The sequence below is a fragment of the Zootoca vivipara genome, chromosome 4 (genome assembly GCF_963506605.1).
Source record: "Zootoca vivipara chromosome 4, rZooViv1.1, whole genome shotgun sequence".
In the NCBI taxonomy this organism is placed as follows: domain Eukaryota; kingdom Metazoa; phylum Chordata; class Lepidosauria; order Squamata; family Lacertidae; genus Zootoca; species Zootoca vivipara.
Window position 1 is genome coordinate 101,749,720 of NC_083279.1, and position 21,050 is coordinate 101,770,769.

Here is a 21,050-nt window from a genome sequence, read left to right on the forward strand (position 1 = left end):
GACCCCTTTGCAGAGCCAGGTCCCAATCCCTTGCCAGACCAGCACCTCCACCATCGCCGTCCTGTCCTGTCCTGTCCTGTTGCCATTGGGGCGCCCCATGGCCGGCAGGGGATTTACTCCCAAGGAAACGCGCCGGCCTTTGCAGAAGCCTCCTTCTGGGCGGCGTGGGGAGGCGCGGCGCTCCGCACGCGCTCAGAGGTGCCCTCGCCCCCGCCGTGTCCGCCTGCGCTCGTGCACAGATGGAGGGAGGGGGGAGGGGGGATCCCCGCGGGGCCGCCTCCCCCTTCCTGTCTCCCGGCCGGAGCGAGCGGAAGTTTGGCGGCTGCCCAGCCAGCCGAGGAAGAAGGAGGAGGAGGAGGAGGAGCAGGTAAGCCGGATTGGGGCGGGGAGAGAAGGACACGTTGCCGGGGGGGGGTAGAAAGATAAAATCTGGCCCCTACCCCTCCCTGCGCCCACCTTGCAGCGCCCCTCCCCCAGCAAAGGAGCCCCCCCCCGTAAAAGCTGCCCATTCTGCAGCCCCCCCCCCGACAGACAGGCGTCCACTTCTCCCCCTCCCTTGAGCTCTTTGCTCCCTCCCTAGTGCGAATGGGGGGTCTTTATTTCCTGCCCCCTTCAGCCCCCCCCCATTCCTCTGCTGAGCTCCGCCTCCCTGCAGGGCTGGCCGGTCCTCACCTCGTCTCGCCTTGCCAGCCCCCACCCCCCACCCCCACCCCACCGGGTGTCCCCTTCCGCACCCCCACCCACTCACCCACCCTACAAGCCCTCCGGCCCCGTTCCGCGAAATGGCCCCATTTCAAAGCTTCCGAGGGAAAGTCGAGGCCGTCTTGCTCTCCCCCCTCCCCGGAAGGATCCTGCATTCCTCGGCTTGCGGAGCCCGCTCTCCCCCCCCCCCCGGGCTTCCTGCTCCGTGCAGGGCAAGACCATGCAAGACTCGCCCTGGGCAGCCTCCCCCCCTCCCTTTCCTGCTCCTCCTTTCCTATACCGGTAAATACCGCGGTGGGGGGGGCAGAGGGAGTGCCTCCCCATTGCACAAGGTGCGGCTGGGCATGTCTGACTGCAGCGGAGGGAGGGAGGGACTGGCCCGGCCTGGATGGTGCGCCCCCCCCGCCCTGCATGTAACACCCCTTTCCTTCCTGAACACTTGGGGGGGGGTTAAGCTCCAGGGCTGGGGGTGCGGAAGCACATCCTGGTTCCCTCGCTTGGGGGGGAATCTCCTCTCTGATAGGGGGGAGGGAGGGAGTCGGCATCCTGCTCGCCTCCCTGGCTGGCTGGGTGCCCCCCCCCAAGCCGGGCGTCTACAGCAAGAGCACCTTGGGCAGGAGGGGGTTACTGGCCCGGCTGCTCGGGGTGGGGTGGGGTGGGGTGGGGGGATGAATCAGCATCCGCTGCTCCTGCTGAGGCAGCCGCCCTGAGCACCCTGCCTGGCCGGGGCCCTTGGGTGCCCGCAGAAGGAAGAGGCCGGCAGCAGCAGGAGGGGGAGAGTCTGGCAGCAAAGGTCAGCCGGAGGGGGGGAGGGGGCCTGGAGGCGGGGGGGGAGGAGGGGTGCCATGGGTGGGACTGTCAGACTCAGACCCTGGACTCCATTGAGCTCCGTGGAGCCTGCTCTGACCGGCACCAGTTGCTCTCCAGAGCTCCTTCTGCATTCCAAGCAGGTGTTTTGCCCCTGAGGGAAAGCCTTTCCTTTCAGCCCTGGGGCCACAGAAAGCTCCCCTAGGCTGAGTTAGGCACCCAGCCCATCCGGTGCAGCAGCTTCTCTCTGGGATTTGGGGCAGGGAGCCCCTCCCCAGCCTTCCCAACGATGCCGCCCATTGGGGGTTGTACCGGGGACCTTCTGCTTTCCCACTCAGCTACCAGCCCTTGCCTCTGAGATGAAGCTCAGCAGAGCGCGAGATCCTCAGGGTGGTGGCTTCAAGCCGCGGGTTGGGCAAAAGGGCCCTGAATTGCAGCGGGTTGGGCTAGATGACCCTCGGGGTCCCTTCCAAGTCCCCCATTCCTGTTAGTCCTTCTAGTTCTTTAGGAAAAGCTGCTTGGTAACAGAACAGAGGAAGCTGCCTGCTGAGTCAGGCCCTGGGGGAAACTCAGCATTGCTTACTCTGACTGGCAGCAGTGGGGTTTCAGACGCAGGGGTCTTTCTCCCTGCCTGGATTGACATTCTGCATGCCAAGCGGGTGTTCTGACCTTGTGGCCCTTCCCCACAGTCACCTGGCCTAACTCCCCCCCACTCTCTTTCTCTCCTAGGCTTCTCCCCCACCCTACTTTCCAGCCCCCCATCTCGCCCGTGGAACCGACCCTGACCCCTCCCTCGGTGTCACTACCGCCCGGACCCCGCCATGCCCCCGGCCTGGCATGGAGCCCTCTGGGAGCCTGCTTCAGGGCAAGCCCTTCTACTGCCGGGAGTGGGCGCTGGGCCGGCTGGCGCTCAGCCTGGAGGGGGGCGGGGGGGTTCTGGTGACGGGGGGCCCTGGCAGCGGCAAGACGGCCCTGTGCACTGAGGCGCTGTGGCCCACCTCCGAGGTGGGGCGCCGGGTGGGGCTGGGCGAGAGCGCCTTGGCCTGGCACTTCTGCCAGCCCCATGATGGCACCACCTGCTCCCCCCGAGGCTTCCTTCTCCGGCTGGTGGCGCAGATCCAGCAATGCCCACTGCTGCCCGGGTACGGCGAGCGTCTCAGCCGGGCGGATGCCCAGAGCACCCTGGAGAACGCGCAGTGCAAGAAGGACCCGGACGAAGCCTTTCGCAGGTGAGAGAGAGAGAGCCTCCCCCCACCCTGCCCCACTGTCCAGAGGGCAGGATCCCCTCCTCCTGGATCAGGCCCATCAAGCCTGGTTCTCGCCTCAGAATACCGGGAAATTGAGGTAGACTGCCTCTAGACCTGGAGGCTCCATAAAAGCCTCAGAAGAGGGCTGGCTCTCAAGGGGGCAGGGGGGATAAAAATCAATCATTTTAAAAAAATGGATTTTTAAAAATTTAAATTGTATTTTTAAAATAGAATGCTTTTGGAGGAAAAATCATTCTAAAGATAGTTTTCTATTTAAGTTACATTGTAGTCCAAAGGCTTTTCATTAGGAAATAAGGATTTGTTTTTCATGTGTCCTAAGACTCAGTTTTTTGTTTGTTTGTTTAACCACATCAGTTAACCAACATGGATACATTTGCTATAACATTATTGTTTTTGTTAAATAAATTGTTATTAAGGAAATGGGTAATTTCATAATTATCTGTCTGTGTATGTATTTCTGATAGTATAACCACATCAGTAATTTTTGATATGAGTGTAAAAACTACTCTGGAAATTTATTATTCCAAAAATGAAACCTTCATCTCATTGTAAATATTGAGCTTAGACCAGCAAGAACGAGTCTTTCTGTAAAAAAAAGAAGGTTTAAATCAAATCCACTCTGCACGGGGGCCAAGCAGATACCCATTCTGAGCCCAAGGGCTCCCTCTCTATCCTGGCACCACTTAACTCACCTTTTCTCCAAACTAAAAAGCCCCGAACACGCCACACACCCCTGTTGAATTGATCTTAATGCTGCCCACATTTTTAGCTGTACACAACCCCCCCCCCATATCTTCAACAAACATTTCCCACTCTTCTCTAAACGTGTGTTCTCCTTGTTCTATGTTAAGTCTGCAAGCTGCGCATATTCCGTCCCCTTAAGTTGGCATCTCGCTCGTTTTCCGTTTATGGGCTAACAGAACACGTGCCGCAGGATTGGCAAACATAAAGAACCTGGGAATTTCAGTCTGAATTATCCCCAAAAGAAAGGACTCTGGGATTTTTTTTGAAAAGTACTTTTAAACATTTTTTTCCAATTCATTATATTTCCATTGTAAATTATTTCCCCCTTTTCTTTTTCCTTCCATATGAGGCTGCATTTTAATTTTAATGTATTTAATGTTGTTCTTAAGTTGTATTTTAATCAGTTGTTTTATATCTAGTGGTAGTTGCCCTGAGCCTGGCCTTGGCTGGGGAGGGCGGGGTATAAATAAAATATTATTATTATTATTATTTGTTGTTGTTGTCTAGTTGTTTAGTCGTGTCCGACTCTTCGTGACCCCATGGACCAGAGCACGCCAGGCACTCCTGTCTTGCACTGCCTCCCGCAGTTTGGTCAAACTCATGTTCGTAGCTTCGAGAACACTGTCCAACCATCTTGTCCTCTGTCATCCCCTTCTCCTAGTGCCCTCAATCTTTCCCAACATCAGGGTCTTTTCCAAGGATTCTTCTCTTCTCATGAGGTGGCCAAAGTATTGGAGCCTCAGCTTCAGGATCTGTCCTTCCAGTGAGCACTCAGGGCTGATTTCCTTAAGAATGGATAGGTTTGATCTTCTTGCAGTCCATGGGACTCTCAAGAGTCTCCTCCAGCACCATAATTCAAAAGCATCAATTCTTCGGCGATCAGCCTTCTTTATGGTCCAGCTCTCACTTCCATACATCACTACTGGGAAAACCATAGCTTTAACTATACGGACCTTTGTCGGCAAGGTGATGTCTCTGCTTTTTAAGATGCTGTCTAGGTTTGTCATTGCTTTTCTCCCAAGAAGCAGGCGTCTTTTAATTTCGGGACTGCTGTCACCATCTGCAGTGATCAAGGAGCCCAAGAAAGGAAAATCTCTCACTGCCTCCATTTCTTCCCCTTCTATTTGCCAGGAGGTGATGGGACCAGTGGCCATGATCTTGGTTTTTTTGATGTTGAGCTTCAGACCATATTTTGTGCTCTCCTCTTTCACCCTCATTAAAAGGTTCTTTAATTCCTCCTCACTTTCTGCCATCAAGGTTGTGTCATCTGCATATCTGAGGTTGTTGATATTTCTTCCGGCAATCTTAATTCCATTTTGGGATTAATCCAGTCCAGCTTTCGCATGATGAATTCTGCATATACGTTAAATAAGCAGGGAGACAATATACAGCAGGCATCCCCAAACTGCGGTCCTCCAGATGTATTGGCCTACAACTCCCATGATCCCTAGCTAAGAGGACCAGTGGTCAGGGATGATGGGAATTGTAGTCCAAAACATCTGGAGGGCCGAAGTTTGGGGGTTGCCTGATATACAGCCTTGTCGTACTCCTTTCCCAAGGAGTACTCCTTTCCCAATCAATTGTTCCATATCCAGTTCTAACTGTAGCTTCTTGTCCCACATAGAGTTTTCTCAGGAGACAGATGAGGTGATCAGGCACTCCCATTTCTTTAAGAACTTGCCATAGTTTGCTGTGGTCGACACAGTCAAAGGCTTTTGCATAGTCAATGAAGCAGAAGTAGACGTTTTTCTGGAACTCTCTAGCTTTCTCCATAATCCAGCGCATGTTTGCTATTTGGTCTCTGGTTCCTCTGCCCCTTCGAAATCCAGCTTGCACTTCTGGGAGTTCTCGGTCCACATACTGCTTAAGCCTGCCTTGTAGAATTTTAAGCATCACTTTGCTAGTCTACCACACATAACCTTTACAAGTCTACCACATAGGAAATAATGTCTCTGGGTGTACCCCATTTGCAATATTCACATTGTGTGCCCCCCCTCTTTCCCTTCCTTCCTTCCTTCCTTCCTTCCTTCCTTCCTTCCTTCCTTCCTTCCTTCCTTCCTTCCTTCCTTCCTTCCTCAATCCACAGGGCCATCCTCCTCCCTCTGCTGGACCTGCCGCCCCCCACAAAGCCCCTCCTGCTGGTGGTGGACGCTCTGGACGCCGGCCAGGCTGAGTGCTGTGAAGAGGAGCGAGCCCCCCCTCCGGGGCCCAGCCGGACCATCGCCCAGCTCCTGGGGAGCCACTTACAGCTTCTGCCCCCCTGGCTGCTCCTGGTCTGCACTGCTCGCTCCCACAGCAAGGGGGTGCTGCGCCTCTTCAACGGTGAGGGGGAGACCCGGCTGGAGGGGAGGGGGATGTGGACTTGTTTCCGCCTGGGCCTCTGAAACCGTGACAGCTCTTCAGAAATGGCTTCAGAGAATTGTAGAGATGGAAGGGACCCCCAGTGGTCCTCTAGTCCAACCCCCTTAAATGCCTGATTTGCAGCTAATTTCTCTTTAACATTAATCTCCATTAAAGTTGCTTATCACCCTTCATCTGGGATAGCTCAGTTGGTAGAGCATGTGGGGTATAAATAAATAATAATAATAATAATAATAATAATAATAATAATAATAATTATTATTATTTTGCATTGCAGGGGGTTGGACTGGATGACCCTCAAGGTACCTTCCAGTTTTACAATATGATAATGTAGAGCAGTGTTTCCCAAACTTGTGTCTCCAGCTATTTCCGGACTACAGTTCCCATCCTCCCTAACCACTCATCCTGATAGATTGGAATGATGGGAGTTGTCGTCCAAAAACAGCTGGAGAACCAATCTCCAATTGGAAAACTTCTGTTGAATATATGGGAGATAATTGCGTACGGCTGGAAATGCTGGCAGGATTAAGATAAATTCAACAGGGTAAAGAAGTTTTGGTGGATGCAATAATGGAGTAGTTTTTGTAAAATATGCAGGGATGTGTGATATGTAAAATGAACCATGGAAAGAGAAGAAGGGAAGTCACTGGTATCTTAAGGATGTAAAATGAGTATTTTAAATTGTAAAACAGAAAGTTTAATAAAAATTATAAAAAGCAGCTGGAGACCCAAGTTTCGGAAGCACTGATCTATAATGATCCCGAGACAGTTCACAGCATAAAAATACAAAATAAAACCACAATGTAACCGTAATATTTCGTATTTTTAAAGCTTTTGGCACAGTAATTGGTGAGCCCTGAGGAAAAGATGGCATATAAAGAATATTGTTACTATTTCGTGGCACCTTCCAGGGTTCCCCAGTGGGTGCCAAGTGCAGCCAACTGTTGGCATGCTACCCCCACTTTTGGGGGGGGCTCACATTTTTGTGGGGGGCTTTCAGGGGTGGCCCAGCCCCTTCTCACCCCTCGCCTCTCCCCTCCCCACCCCGCAGGGTTCCGGCGCCTTTGCCTGGACGACCTTCGCCGGGAGCCGGTGGTCTGCGACGTCCAGCAGTACATCCTGGCGCGGCTGGACCGGGAGGAGCCCCTGCGGCGCCACCTGACCCGCGACACGGCCGAGGCCCTGAGCCAGCTGCACATCAAGAGCAACGGGTGCCTTCTGTACCTGGAGCGGGTGCTGGACGGCGTGGCGGGAGAGCTGGTCACCCTGCGCGAGGTGCGCCACATCCCCGGCACCCTCTACGGCCTCTACCTCTGGCTGTGCCAGCGTCTCTTCCCAGGCCAGGACTTTGCCCTTGTCCGCCCCCTGCTGGAGGCCCTCCTGGCCGCACCGCGCCCCTTGCGCCCCACGGAGCTGTACGCCGCGGTGTGGACTCGCCGCCCGGTGCCCCGGGAGGAATTTGAGGGCTGGCTGGCATCCCTAGCGCCGCTGCTCCACCAGGGACCCGGTGGCACCTGCATCCTCTTCCATGCCAGCTTCGCCGAGTGGCTCTGCGACGTCAAGCACTGCACCCAGAGGTACCTCTGCTGCCCGGCCCGCGGGCACGCCTCCCTCGCCATGAGCACCTCGTGTCGTGCGCCTGCGCTGCTGCCCGAGCAAGTGCATGAGCTGGCGCACCACCTGCTGCACGCCGAACTGGGCATGGAGGCCTGGCAGCTGGCGCTGTGGTTGGTGTGGTGCGGGGCGCCCGTCGAGCGCTGCCTGGAGCCGGAGGAGGCACTGCTTCTGCCCCTGGCCCCCATGGTGCTGGAGCTTCTGGTGCTGGCAGGGGCACGAATGGGCTCGCAGGGGCCTGGACCATCCCTTCAGCAAGCCCTCGAGAGGGAGGACTCAGTGCGACTGCTCCTGGAAAACGGCGCCAGCGTCAACCAGCGGGACGTCACAGGGCGCACCCTGCTGGCCAGCGCCGCTCACAGCGGCAACCACGAGGTGGCGGGTCTCCTCCTGGCACGTGGGGCGCAGGCCGAGGTCCCAGATCGGCACGGGCAGACGCCCATGACCCTGGCCGCCCGCCAGGGCCACACCAAAGTCCTGCTCTGTTTGCTGGCGCACGGCGCCCAAGTGGACCGCCCTGACCGGGAGGGCTGGACAGCGCTGCGGGCAGCCGCCTGGGGGGGCCACAGTGAAGCCGTGGGGGTCCTGCTACGAGCCGGCGCCAACGTGGACTGTGCCGATGCAGAAGGCAGGACGGCGCTGAGGGCGGCAGCCTGGGGAGGCCACGAGGAGATTGTGGCCACCCTGCTGGAGCACGGAGCTGACCTCAACCGGGCAGATACCGAGGGGCGCACGGCACTCATTGCGGCGGCCTACATGGGGCACCGGGAGATTGTGGGGCTGCTGCTGGCGCACGGAGCCCACGTGGACCACGCCGACGTAGATGGGCGCACGGCCCTGTCAGTGGCGGCCCTGTGTGTGCCTGCCAGCCGCGGCTACGCCAAGGTGGTGGAGCTCCTCCTGGACTACGGGGCGTTCCCAGGGCACAAGGACCGGGATGGCATGACCCCCTTGCTTGTGGCCGCCTACGAGGGCCACGCCGACGTGGTGGAGCTGCTGCTGGAGGCTGGGGTGGACGTGGACGAGGCCGACGGGGCTGGCTGTGCCCCTCTACTGGCAGCCGCCTCCATGGGCCACCGGGCCGTGGTGGACACCTTGCTGCTCTGGGGGGCGGCCGTCGACGGGCTGGACGGTGAGGGCCGCACGGCGCTGGGTGTGGCCGCTGGTCAGGGCAGCGAGGCGGTGGTTCGGGCGCTGCTGGAGAGAGGCCTGGACGAGAACCACCGGGACGCCCTGGGCTGGACCCCGCTGCACCTAGCTGCCTGGCAGGGCCATGCCAGGACATGCGCCGCGCTCCTGGAGGCCGGGGCCCGTGTGGCAGAAACGAACCGGGACGGGAGGGTGCCCCTGATGCTGGCTGCCCAGGAGGGCCACACGGACACCGTGCAGCTCCTGCTGGACCGCGGCTCCCCCATCGACCACCAGGGCTACGACGGGCTCTCCGCCCTCTTGCTGGCCATGCTGGGGGGCCACCGAGCCACAGCCGAGCTGCTCCTGCGCAAGGGGGCCGACGTCAACCTCTCGGACGCCGAGGGGCGCCCCATGCTGTACCTGCTGGTGCTCGAGGGGCGCCTGGAGATGGCGGAGCTGCTGCTGGAGAATGGGGCCGGGCTGGAGGGGAAGGATGCCCAGGGGCGCTCAGCCCTGCACGTGGCCTGCTGGCAGGGCCACGCCGAGGCGGCCCAACTGCTGCTGAGCTACGGGGCCGACATCGACGCCTTGGACACGGAGCGGCGTTCTGCCCTGCACCTGGCCGCCTGGAGGGGCCACGCCCAGATCGCCCGGCTGCTGCTGGAGGGTGGGGCTCATCCTGACCATGCCTGCAACCAGGGGGCCACGGCTCTGGGCATCGCCGCCCAGGAGGGGCAGGCAGCGGTGGCAAAAGTTCTGCTGGAGCATGGCGCCAGCCCTGGCGTCCTTGACAGAGCCGGCCGGACCCCGCTGCGTGTGGCGGCCAAGCGGGGCCACCGGGAAGTCCTGCGGCTGCTGGAGGGGCATGGGGCTGTGCCCGGCTCCCCGGGCTCCGTGGGCAGCTCCCCCTCGGCCTCGCTGGACTCAGCGGCAGGCGAGCACCCCAAGTCGCAGGCCTCCCTCTGTTCCTCGGGCGCCGCCACATCCTCCACTTTCCACTCGCTGGCCACCGCGCAGACGGTCCCCGTGGACACCCTCAGCTTCGCCCAGCAGATCCAACAGCACTCACTGCCTCGCCGGCGCCAGGTAGCCCTCGCCGCCCTGCCCCGACCCACAGTGGCTCAGGACAAGCACAACGGGGAGGCCGTGGGGAGCCCCTTGCTCCTCTCTATCGACACCCTGGACCCCCACCTGCACCTCAAGGCGGCCATCAAGCTGCAGTTCGAGGGCCCCACCTGCGGCTACGACTACAAGCAGGAGACGCCCCTCTGACAGGCGCTGAGGGGGGCAGGGGCATTTTCATGAGCGGGTCTGCTAATGCGCAAAGGCCTTGGTGACGGGCACTGCCACCAATTGGGGGTGCCTCTCCCAGGATGGCACTAGTGAGGAAACGGGTTGTGGGGTGCGGGTTAGGCTGGTGGTCTGGGGGCAGAGACCGGAAGGCAGAAATCCAGGCCAGCTGCATAGCACAAAGATAGGAGACACTTCTCCCATGGCTGTCAGTTTGGGAAGGTGGACAGAATAGGAGCACACACATGAAGAGAGTTACCAGCTCCTGAACTTGAACTCTGGGGCTGCGGAAATTGTGTTTGGGGTTGGAGAAGAGCCAAATTCTGTGGCTAGAGGAAGGCTGGGCATGTACAGAGTGTCTTTTACTGGCTTGAGGTCCAATGCCAGGCTTGCCTTAACCACCTTACTGGGAGGTGGCGCTTGCTTCGCCCTGGGGTGCAGTTGAGGGGGCCATATCAGTGGGAGGCCACCCCAGAGGGGTCGCGCTCCACCTGTGCAACAGTAGGACCCCCCCCCCCCGCTGCCTCTAGGCCCAACCAGAAGTGGAGGCGGCCTCTGGCTCTCCAGAGCGGGGCTGGCTATTGCAGGCTCTCGCCTTCTTTCCCTTCTGGGCCCCAATGGTTGTGTTTCAGAACTTGTAGAGTTGAGAGGGACCACGGGGGTCATCTAGCCCAACCCCATGCAAGGCCAAGGCGGGCTATTGGTGGCCCTTGGAGAAAAAGCACAGGGGACTTCTCTGCAAGCCCACCCCAAGAAACACACCTAGCCCACCTCTCCGTGGGTCCCTGGCTCAAGCCCTGCCTTTGGACCCCGTGGCCCTTGGGTGCCTGACGGGGGCCAGCCCCTCCCCCACCCCTGGTGCTGTGACCGTGCGCTGCCTTCATTCGTCTCTTGACCATTTCTTGAATGACTTGCCACAAGTGACTTTGGAACCACTGGATACCAAAAATGGCTGGTGGGAGGGAGAGGTCCCTCCCTCTTTCCCTTGCAGGATAGCCCCCTCCCTGCCCCAAACCCCCTCCCTGCCTCTGGGAGCCAGCCAGCCATTCTACGGGGGGGGGGGCATCTCCTCCTTGCTGGGGCCACCGATGCTGAGATGCTGATCCCGGTGCTTCGATGCTTCTCCAGGGATCCCTGTGGCTCACCTTGATTTGCAGAACTCCCACCATCAATAAAGGTCCAACTCTGGAAACATTCTTGCCCTGGCATCTGTTGGAAGGGGGTGTGTGGGGAGGACACAAAGGGGGGGGGAACGTCCTCGCGTGCAGTGAGTGGCCTAGCAAGGGTTGCCAGGGCCCGGGGCAAAGCAACTGTCCTTGGTAGAACCGGGGGCGATATAGTGACCAATGCTCTGGAACCGGTGTGGCACTCGGGTCAGAATACCTGTTCCAGACCTCTTCCAAATTGCCGGCTTTTGGGGGAGGGCAAAGGCACAGGCCGATGGACAGAGCCTGAGAAGGTCCTGGGCAAGTACCCTCAAAAGCTCCACCTGCCTGCCTGAACCTTTGAGGAAGCCCCCCCCCCCTGCCCCGCCCCGCCCCTCCGGCTGACGTGTCCTGGAGAGGTATCTGGGCTTTCTCAGCTGGGGGGCAGGAGGCTTCCTGACCCCCAGCCGAGCAGTCGAATGAAGCCCTGGTGCCCTTCTCACACTAGCCAGAGCCGTGCCAAGGCTTTGTCGGGTCGGGCAATGTAACTCGGCTGCTTGCTTCTTCCTCCCCTAAGGTGGGGAGCAGAGTCAGTAATAATAATAATAATAATAATAATAATAATAATAATAATAATAATAATAATAATAATAATTTATTATTTATACCCTGCCCATCTGGCCGGGTCTCCCCAGCCACTCTGGGCGGCTTCCAACAGAAGAATAAAACACAGTAATCTATTAAACATTAAAAGCCTCCCTGAACAGGGCTGCCTTCAGATGTCTTCTAAATGTCTGGTAGTTGTTTTCCTCTGACATCTGTTGGGAGGGCGTTCCACAGGGCAGGCGCCACCACTGAGAAGGCCCTCTTCCTAGTTCCCTGCAACTTGGCTTCTCGCAGTGAGGGAACCGCCAGAAGACCCTCGGTGCTGGACCTCGGTGTCCGGGCAGAATGATGGAGGTGGAGACGCTCCTTCAGGTATACAGGACCGAGGCCATTTAGGGCTTTAAAGGTCAGCACCAACACTTTGGATTGTGCTCGGAAACGTACTGGGAGCCAATGTAGATCTTTCAAGACCGGTGTTATGTGGTCTCGGCAGCCGCTCCCGAGCATGATCTATCTAACGTATTGTGATGTTTAGCCGCGGATCTATTGCAATGCTCAGTGGCCAACCAGAGGCCTCAACAGGAAGCCCCGAAGCAGGATCCCAAGTGCAGAGGCATGTTGCTGCTTCCCACCATGGAGGCAGAGCTGAGCTGAGCTGCCGGGGCCAGAAGCCACTGAGAGCGCCACCGCCCCCCCCCCCCCGGATTTGTCTATTCCTATTCTGGCTGCGTTAGAATTCATCCTATGCAACAGAAATCAAGCCAAATCTGACATTTTCAAAGGCAGCGGACACGAAGCAATGGATTCAAGCTACAAGAAAGAAGATTCCACTTAAACATTAGGAAGAACTTCCTGACAGTAAGAGCTGTTCGGCAGTGGAATTTGCTAGCAAGGAGTGTGGTGGAGTCTCCTTCTTTGGAGGTCTTTAAGCAGAGGCTTGACAGCCATATGTCAAGAATGCTTTGATGGTGTTTCCTGCTTGGCAGGGGGTTGGACTGGATGGCCCTTGTGGTCTCTTCCAACTCTATGATTCTATGATTCTATTGTTCCACATGCAAAAAACAGAGCAAGAATAAGGATTTATTTATTCATTCAATTTATATACCACCCTTTATCCAAAGGTACAATATTTAGAACGTACTTTATACAGTATATGATAACGCAGGACATAATAATAATATGATCATAACAGTTCACACAAACACATTTAAAGGGCTGCAGAATACGAATTGGCCAAAGGCCTGGGAGAAGAGGAACGCTGTCACCTGGGGAAAGGTGTAGAATGAAGGCGCCAGGCAAACTTCCCTGGGGAGAGCACCCCACAGACGGGGAGCCACTGCACAGAAGGCCCCGTTTTTGTGTTGCCACCCTCCAGACCTCTCAAGGAGGAGGCACACGAAAAACGGCCTTGGAAGATGAACTCCGGGTCGGTTCATTTGAAGAGAGGCGGCCCTGAGGCTTTATGGGTCAAAACCAGCACTTTGAATTGGGCCCAGAAACTAATGGGCGGCCAGGGCAATGGGGCCAGGATTGGCATTATAGGCTCAACCTGTCTGACCCTAGTTTAGTGAGCAAGCTGACTGCTGAATTTTGCACCGACTGAATTTCCCAAACCATCTGCAAAGGCAGCCCCACGTAGAACAGCAATCTAGTGTAGAGGTTACCAGAGTAGAGAGGTTCCCCCTGGCCAGACACAAGCATAGCTGGGCCACCCGCTGAAGCTGATGGAAGCCCCCCTGGGCCACTGAGGCCACCAGAGTCTCAAGCAAGAGGAAATCAAGCTCTGCACCCACTCCTTAGGGCCTCTTTTTAAGGGTCCCGTGGGGGGGGGGAGGCAGAAAGGTGTCTCGGTCCTGGGAGGTCCCAGCTCTCTCTCCCTGCTGTAATAAGACATTGTGGGGCACCCGCACAACATCCTACTCAGTTTTGGGGAGCAGGAGTAAGGGGTCTTGCTCCCCACAGTGAGTGGGGTGGGGGAACCCGTCTTGCCCCCCCCCAGCCCTCCTTTAACAGTACTGGAAGGTTTTCAGGCAGTGGTGCATGCTGTCTGCCACCACTAGGTGGTGCTCGCCGAGAAGGGCAACCCCCCGGGGGCTGCTTAACCCCTCGGTGGCCACGGCCCAGCCCCGCCCTCGTGGAGGGTAGCAGAAGATGGCGTGGGAGAGGCGCCCCCAGTCGGCCACCACCACCCGCCCGGCCTCGTCCAGGGAGACCCCCCAGGGGTTGGTGAGCAGTGGGGGGTGGCCCTGCCCACCCAGCACCCTCAGGAGGTGCCAGGTGGGGGCCAGCACCTTAACGCAACAGCCCCCATCCAGCCCCCGCTCAGAGACGGCCACCTCCCCCCGGCTGTTGGTAGCCACCAGGTAGGGCTTGACGAAGCCCCCCACAGCCTCCCTCCGCACCAGCCGGCCCCTGGACACCCCCAGGACATGCAGCGCCCCCAGGCGCGTGTCAGCCACCAGGAACTCCCCCCGGGGGGCAAGGGCGATGCCCCGGGGGCTCTGGAAGCCCTCAGCCAGGGCTTGCAGGAGGCGGCCTCGGGAGCTATACAGCTCCACCCGGCGCCAAGAGGGGCTGGTCAGTGCCACACAGCCCCCCCTGCCCTGGGCCACGTCAAAGTAGGCCTTCCCGGGCAAGGGCATGGCCCGCCCCCCAGCCCTCCCCACTTCCTGCAGCCGGCGGTTCCCGAAGTCCACCACCAAGAGGGAGCCGGCGGGGGCGGCACACAGCCCATGCGGGAGGCACAGCTGCCCCTCTTGGCTGCCCCACGCCCCCCACTGCCCCACCAGCCGGTTGCAGGGAGGGCTGGGGGGTCCCAGGTGGTGGGGCACGACTGGGATGCACTTTAAATGGGGGCTCGGGGGCTCACCCCACCCCAGTCGGGTCCCCTTGAGGAAGGTGACCCGCTCCGCTCCGGCCCCCGCCAGCTCCAGGCAACTGCCCCCCAGCTGCCCCCCAGCTCCCCGCCTGGCTCTGTACAGCCGCCCCAGGGACTCGGCTGAGGCCCACCGGGGCAGGGGCCCCCTGGCTGAGGGCGCCCGGCTGCCCAGCACGGCCACCTCCCGGAAGGATCCTGACCCCCCCGTCTCCCCGCTGCTGCTGCTGCTGTCAGAGGCATCTTCTTGCACCCAGACCGCCCTGGCATGGAAGAGGGTGGCAGGCTCCAAAGGCAGGGGCATGCCAAGGGACCCTTCTGGAAGGGACAGGCCTGGCCTTGCTGTGCCACCCACTCCCTCAGCCCCTGGCAAGCACCTCCGGGGCACCCCTGCAGAGACCGTGGGCATCGCCACTGCCGGCAGGGCTTCTTCGCTGCCCTCTGCCTCCCTCACAGCAACCTCTGCCACAGCCCCCATCTCCATCCCCTCTGCCCAGCTGCACATCTCCCCCCGGGATGCCAGCCCAGCCTCAGCAGACGGGGCCCTCCCTGGCAGCTCCGAGGGGCAGCACTCGCTTGCCTGCCCCTTGTCGCTACACTCCTGGCTGCTCCCTTCCGTGGGCACGGCGGGGTCTCCTCTGTGCCCTTCTCCATTGCCCCTGGGCAGGATCTTGCTTGGGGCCAGGCTGAGGACCCTCTCCTCCCGCTGGAGCTGCCCCAGGACATAGCTCGGCCGTCCCTGTGGAGATGGCATGAAGTGGGCCCAGGTGAGCTGGAGGGAGAGAGCGCTGGCATGGGCAAGCAGCTCCCTGGCCTCCTGGGCCCTCTGGGCGGAGGGGGCTGCCTCTGGGGTGGCCAGGAGGCAGGTATGGAGGTGGCTGAGCTGCTGCCGCAGGGCCTGGATCCTGGCCGCGCCCACGCGTGCCGCCTCCTCGTTGGCGTCCTGAAGGGTGGCCAGCTCTCCTTGCAGCCGCAGGCGCTCTGCCCGGGCACGTGCCCACAGCTGCTCCTCTTCCTGCAGCCCTGCTGCCAGGGCCTCCTCCAGGGAGCGCTGGGCCCCCGCCAGGCCCACCAGCTGGCGCTGCTGCAGGGACTTCAGCCAGTCCTGGGCCCCACTCAGCGCCAGCACCAGGGCCTTGTGGTCCACAGGGCCCTGCGCCATCTCCTTAGGGTGGGGGGCCTTGAGACCTGGGAAGAGAGAGAGGGAGGGAGGGAGGGAGGGAGAGGTGGTCACGGGTGGCATCAGCCTCACCAGCAAACAGGCTCCCTGGTGGGGAGAAGCAAAGGCACAGTTCAGCTGTGGAACTCCCTCCCACAGGAGGCATGGATGGCCACCAGCTTGGCTCTGCCCTGCCTCCGCGGTCAGAGGTGGCGATGCTGCCAAATGCCAGTTGCCGGAAACCACAGAAGAGAGAAGGGCTCAGATCCTGCTTGCGGGTTTCCCACAGGCTTTTGGTTGGTCAACTGTGAGGACAGGAGGCTGGACGGGATGGTCCCCCCTCCGGCCTGATTTGGAGCCTCTTTGGATGTCCTTGTGGAACCTCCAGCTGCAGATGCAGTCTATCTGCACTGCTGAGTTCTTGGGAGTATTTGGCCTCTGTGAGAACAGGGCGCTGGACTTAGCCAGTTAAACGTCGCAATTTGCATCTCCAAAGAAGTTGCTTTGTGCTCTAGGACACACAAGACGGGTCTTCCCCACCTCACCTCACCTCACCAGGTAGGAGAGCGAGAGGCAGAGTTTTGGGCTGGGAGCTGAGCCAGGAGACAGGAGACCCAGAGACCAGCTCTCTCTCTGCGCTGGAGACAAAGCTGCGACTCCTGCAGCCGCGAGATCTCCTGGGATCTTGCTGCTGGGAGCCCCTCCCTCCTTCACTCAGGTTGTATATATGTGTAAATAAAATCCTATAGCCCAAAGACACCATTGTCTCCGCTGACCTTTTCCCCAAGGAAACCAAAGATGGATCTGAAACTCCTGGCACCTCTCACCTCTCAGAGACTGGCGAGGCAGGGAACATTATCCTGATTGCTTTCATTATTCTGATTACTGCTTTATCGCACTTTATGGCCACCTGCCAGGGATGCTTTTGAGGGGATTCCTGCATTGTTGGGGGGGGGGCTGGAGTTGTTGGCCGCTGGGACCCCTTCCAACTTCACTATTTACAGTGAGACTGGCCCACTACTTGGGGGTCCCAGGGCAGGTGGCAGCAACTAAAACCCAACTTTTTCTGCAAGTACAATATTGCAAAGCACTAAAAATAGTTGGAAAAGACTCCAAAGGACGGAATTAAGGTGGTCCATCCACTGCATCTCTGGCCGCCAGGATCTTGGGGGGGGGGAGAGAGGCTAGCATGGCAGCTGCTGTCTCAGGTGGCGCCATGAATATCTCATGAGGCCCTGGCAGACTCTCTCTCTGTCTCTTTCCCCATGGCTGCCCCATTCCCAGGCCAGCCTGCTAGACACTCAATTTCTGTGGGGCAGGCAGATCCACAGGGGGTGGGTGGGTGCCTGAAAGGAATTGGCAAAGAGATTGTAGGGGAGCTATGCAGGAGACAGAATTATTGGGGTGAGGGTAAAGGACCCCAAGTGCCAAGGGGTGGCTGGGACCTCCCCTCCCTCTCCTGCGGGTCCCCAGGGCCCCACGAGGAACTCACCTTCTCGCTGAAGCAGCAGCAGGAAGATGTCCCGGGAGGGTGAGGGGGCTTCAGCCCAGCCCAGGTGAGAGGGAGACTGAGAGGAGGGAGGAAGTGGCAGGCAGGTGGAGGCAGGTGGGGAGAGAGAGAGGCGTCACGTGATCCTGGAGGCTCCGGCTGGGGGCAGGCTGGGTCGGCAGCCTCCGCAGGGAAGCTCAGAGCAGGAGGGGGTGGGTGGGGACAGGTGGGGGCATGGGCTGCCCCCCCATCCTCTTCAAAAAGGTACCTGGGCTGGACACTTTAGCTTAGAGAAAAGGTGGGAAGAGGCGACAGGATAGAAGCTGATAAGATTACACCCAGGAGAATGTGGCGAGATCAAGCTGAATGTGGGAAGATTCAGGACGTATAAAAAGAAAGTCACGCAGTGAAGTGACTATGGAACTCCCTCCCACAAGAAGCAGGGGTGGCCACCCACCTAGATGGTTTTACAAGAGGACGGGAGGCAGCTGTGATTCTGAAGGCCAGTTGCTGGAAAATGCAGGAGGGGAGAAATGCTCTGGGGCTCGAATCCTGCTTGTGGGTTTCAGTTTGGGGCAGCCGGTTGACCCCTGTGAGGAAAGGAGGCTGGACTAGGTGGGCCGCCTTTGGCCGGATCCAGTTGGAATTCTCCTATGTCCTTATGGAGATGCAGCTTCAAATTCCATAAAGAGGGTTGCCATATTCTGAAGAGCAAAAAAGAGAACACACTTGTGTGACATGTCGTCAATTATGTGGGGTGGGGCTTGCATGACCCCCCTCCCATATTCTATTCAAGTTGGCACCCCTCAGGGATCATAGAATCCTAGAGTTGGAAGAGACCACAAGGGGCATCCAGTCCAACCCCCTGCCAAGCAGGAAACACCATCAAAGCATTCTTGACATATGCCTGTCAAGCCTCTGCTTAAAGACCTCCAAAGAAGGAGACTCCACCACACTCCTTGGTAGCAAATTCCACTGCCGAACAGCTCTTACTGTCAGGAAGTTCTTCCTAATGTTTAGGTGGAATCTTCTTTCTTGTAGTTTGAATCCATTGCTCCATGCCTGCTTCTCTGGAGCAGCAGAAAAGAACCTTTGTTTAGCTGAGATTCTTGCATTGGCAGGGGCTGGACTAAATGACCCTTGGGGTCCCTTCCAGCTCTGCAGAGGCTGGCAGTCACAGGCATCTGGAGGGAAGCAGGCTGGCTTCTGCTGGGCTGATTAATCGGACCTAAACACCGAGTATTACATGCACAAAAGGCACGGATCCTTCCTTTGCAGAAACCTGCCCACCCCTCAGCTCTCTCTGAGACCGCGGCTGCGCGCCACCAAGGCAAAAAAGGTAAAGGTAAAGGAGCCCTGAATGGTTGAGTAGTCCAAGGCGACTCTGGGGTTGCGGCTGGCTCTCATCTCGCTTTCAGGCCGAGGGAGCAAGCGTTTGTCCACAGCTTTCCGGGTCATGTGGCCAGCAGGACTAAACTGCTTCTCGTGCAATGGGACACCGTGAAGGAAACCAGAGTGCACAGAAACGCCATTTACCTTCCCGCTGCAGCAGTACCTATTTATCTAGGTGGGTGGCGCTGTGGTCTAAACCACTGGTCCTTTTGGGCTTGCTGATTGGAAGGTCAGTGGTTCTAATCCACACGACGGGGTGAGCTCCCGCTGCTCTGTCCCAGCTCCTGCCAGCCTAGCAGTTCAAAAACATACCAGTGCAAGTAGATAAATAGGCACCACCAAGGAGCAGAATCATAGAATCATAGAGTTGGAAACACCATCAAAGCATTCTTGACATATGCCTGTCAAGCCTCTGCTTAAAGACCTCCAAAGAAGGAGACTCCACCACACTCCTTGGCAGCAGATTCCACTGTCAAACAGCTCTTACTGTCAGGAAGTTCTTCCTAATGTTTAGGTGGAATCTTCTTTCTTGAAGTTTGAATCCATTGCTCCGTGTCCGCTTCCATTGCAAGGTGCCTGGTGAGCAGTGGCTCACCGGGCACCTTGGCAGCCTGGCAGGCCCAAGTCAGGAGCAGGTGGAAGGAGTCATTGTCCAGCTGTAGCACTGGGTGCAGGTCCCAGTGGACATCGCAGAAGGGAACCCGCCCCCAGCCTCCTCCGTCCCCCTGCCCTGCCTTGGCTGTGTCCATCCCCTATGCCAGCTAGAAACCAGAGCTGCGTTTCAAGGTTCCGCTCTCCAGACAGGCCCTGGTAACAATTCTTGCTCTCATGAAGAACCCAGACATTTAGCCAAAATTTTAAAATCCACCTGAATGGGGGGCTTTTTGCCCTAAAAAAAGAGGACATGTCTGGGGAAAACAGGGGCCTGGCAAGCACCCCGGTCAACCTCAGATGCACAATTTATCTGGGGAGCTTATAGCCAGGTCTGCTGCAACAAACAGCCACGCAAGCCTTGGGGAGGGAGAGATGTGAGAGGGCATCAGAGGAGGAAGGGAAAGAAAGAGGGACCGAGGCCAGGGTTGTCTGCAGCACCCCAGAGCATCATCCAAGGCACCCCAGGGTGCCATGGCACATGGGTTGAAAACCACTGCCATGAAGCATTTTGTCTTCTTTTTTTGGCGAAGTACCAACTCCTAGAGGGGCAGCTCTGTTACTTGGCAGAGTGACCTTGGATAGGTGGGGAGGAGAGACTCAGGACGGAGGGCAGCAGTAGCCCCTGGCAGTTCCTTCCTGCTGCCCCTGGAGGCCAAAGCTGAGAGCGGCAGGCCTCCTGGCCCTGTGGCAGCCCCTAAACTGGCAGAAGATGGGGGTGGAGGGCCATAGAATCCTAGAGTTGGAAGACCCCAAGGGCCATCCAGTCCAACCCCCTGCCAAGCAGGAAACACCATCAAAGCATTCTTGACATATGCCTGTCAAGCCTCTGCTTAAAGACCTCCAAAGAAGGAGACTCCACCACACTCCTTGGCAGCAAATTCCACTGCCAAACAGCTCTTACTGTCAGCAAGTTCTTTCTAATGCCAGGCCCATTGGCTCCTGGGTGTGTGGGGCAAAATCTTGTCCCCACCCCAACAGGCAGGGACATGTCCTGGGACAGCCCTGCCCCCTTAGCGTCTGCATCTTCTGCCCATCCATTTCTTGGGCTATTTTGAATTGAGATTCCACTAGATAAGTGGGGGGCTGCAGCCCGCTGCTCCCCCCACTCACCTCAGGCCTCCTCAGCTGCTCCACTTCCTGATGAGAGCAGGCGGGTGGGGGGGGGTCGTTGTTGTCTTGGGCCTCCCAGTACGGTGCTTTTCTAGATCCTTCTCAAATATATGTTGCCCAAGAAACAGCTTTTGCAGCCAGGCTGGCCATAAGAGCATCAGAAGAAGGTGCTGGGTCAGGCCAAAGAGTGACCATCCAGTCCAGCCCCCTGTTCTCACAGCGGCCAACCAGAGGCCCACATGGGACCCCCCCCCAAGCATGATTCCAGCAAAAGAGCCCCACTCTCCCCTCCTGCGGCTTCCAGAAATTGGTCTCCGGAAGCCTTGCTGCCATCGACAGCCCTCTCCTCCTCCATGAATTTGTCTAATCCTCTTTTTAAGCCACCCAAGCTGGTGGCCATCGCTGTCTCATGTGGCAGGGAGTTCTGGAGTTTAACTATGCGGTGCGTGAAGGAGGACTTGCTCTTATCTGTCCGGAACCTTCCAACATTCAGCTTAAATCTTTCCTCTACTCACCCTCCTTTCTCGCCTGCAAGGGCGGCACCAAAGCCCACCCGCCCGCCTTCGAAGGGCTCTCTCCCCCTCCCTCTGTGGTGCTCAGAGGCAGCCCCCTGGGGTGATGGCGGCAGGGGGCCCTTTGTGACCTCACAGGCCAGCCCTGCCTTCTGCTGCTCCCAGCTCCAAGCCTGCAGGGAGGGGGGGCA

The 21,050-nt window shown here is 58.3% G+C and overlaps 1 protein-coding gene across 4 annotated transcripts; it reads left to right on the top strand.

Annotated features, from left to right (window-relative positions):
• Nucleotides 1–308: 308 nt before the first annotated feature.
• LOC118085575 (ankyrin repeat domain-containing protein 50) lies at nucleotides 309–10,709 on the top strand. 4 transcript variants are annotated; one of them, XM_035116393.2, is made up of 4 exons: nucleotides 309–367; nucleotides 2,239–2,738; nucleotides 5,608–5,843; nucleotides 6,934–10,709. In XM_035116393.2, the coding sequence occupies exons 2-4, from the start codon at nucleotides 2,347–2,349 to the stop codon at nucleotides 9,897–9,899; spliced, it is 3,594 nt and encodes a 1,197-aa protein (XP_034972284.1). In that variant the 5' UTR covers nucleotides 309–367; nucleotides 2,239–2,346; the 3' UTR covers nucleotides 9,900–10,709. The 4 variants fall into 4 exon arrangements, with proteins under 4 accessions (XP_034972284.1, XP_034972283.1, XP_034972287.1 ...); XM_035116392.2 differs by lacking the exon at nucleotides 309–367 and adding an exon at nucleotides 1,376–1,495; XM_035116395.2 differs by lacking the exon at nucleotides 309–367 and having other exon boundaries at nucleotides 2,502–2,738; nucleotides 5,651–5,843.
• The last annotated feature ends 10,341 nt before the right edge of the window (nucleotides 10,710–21,050 follow it).

Excerpts from the sequence above, each read along its gene's own strand:
- LOC118085575 (XM_035116393.2), top strand. The coding sequence starts at position 2,347 with ATGGAGCCCTCTGGGAGCCTGCTTCAGGGCAAGCCCTTCTACTGCCGG. Across the intron at positions 2,739-5,607 it reads CCGGACGAAGCCTTTCGCAG|GGCCATCCTCCTCCCTCTGC; the intron begins GTGAGAGAGAGA and ends CTCAATCCACAG. Across the intron at positions 5,844-6,933 it reads GGTGCTGCGCCTCTTCAACG|GGTTCCGGCGCCTTTGCCTG; the intron begins GTGAGGGGGAGA and ends CCCACCCCGCAG.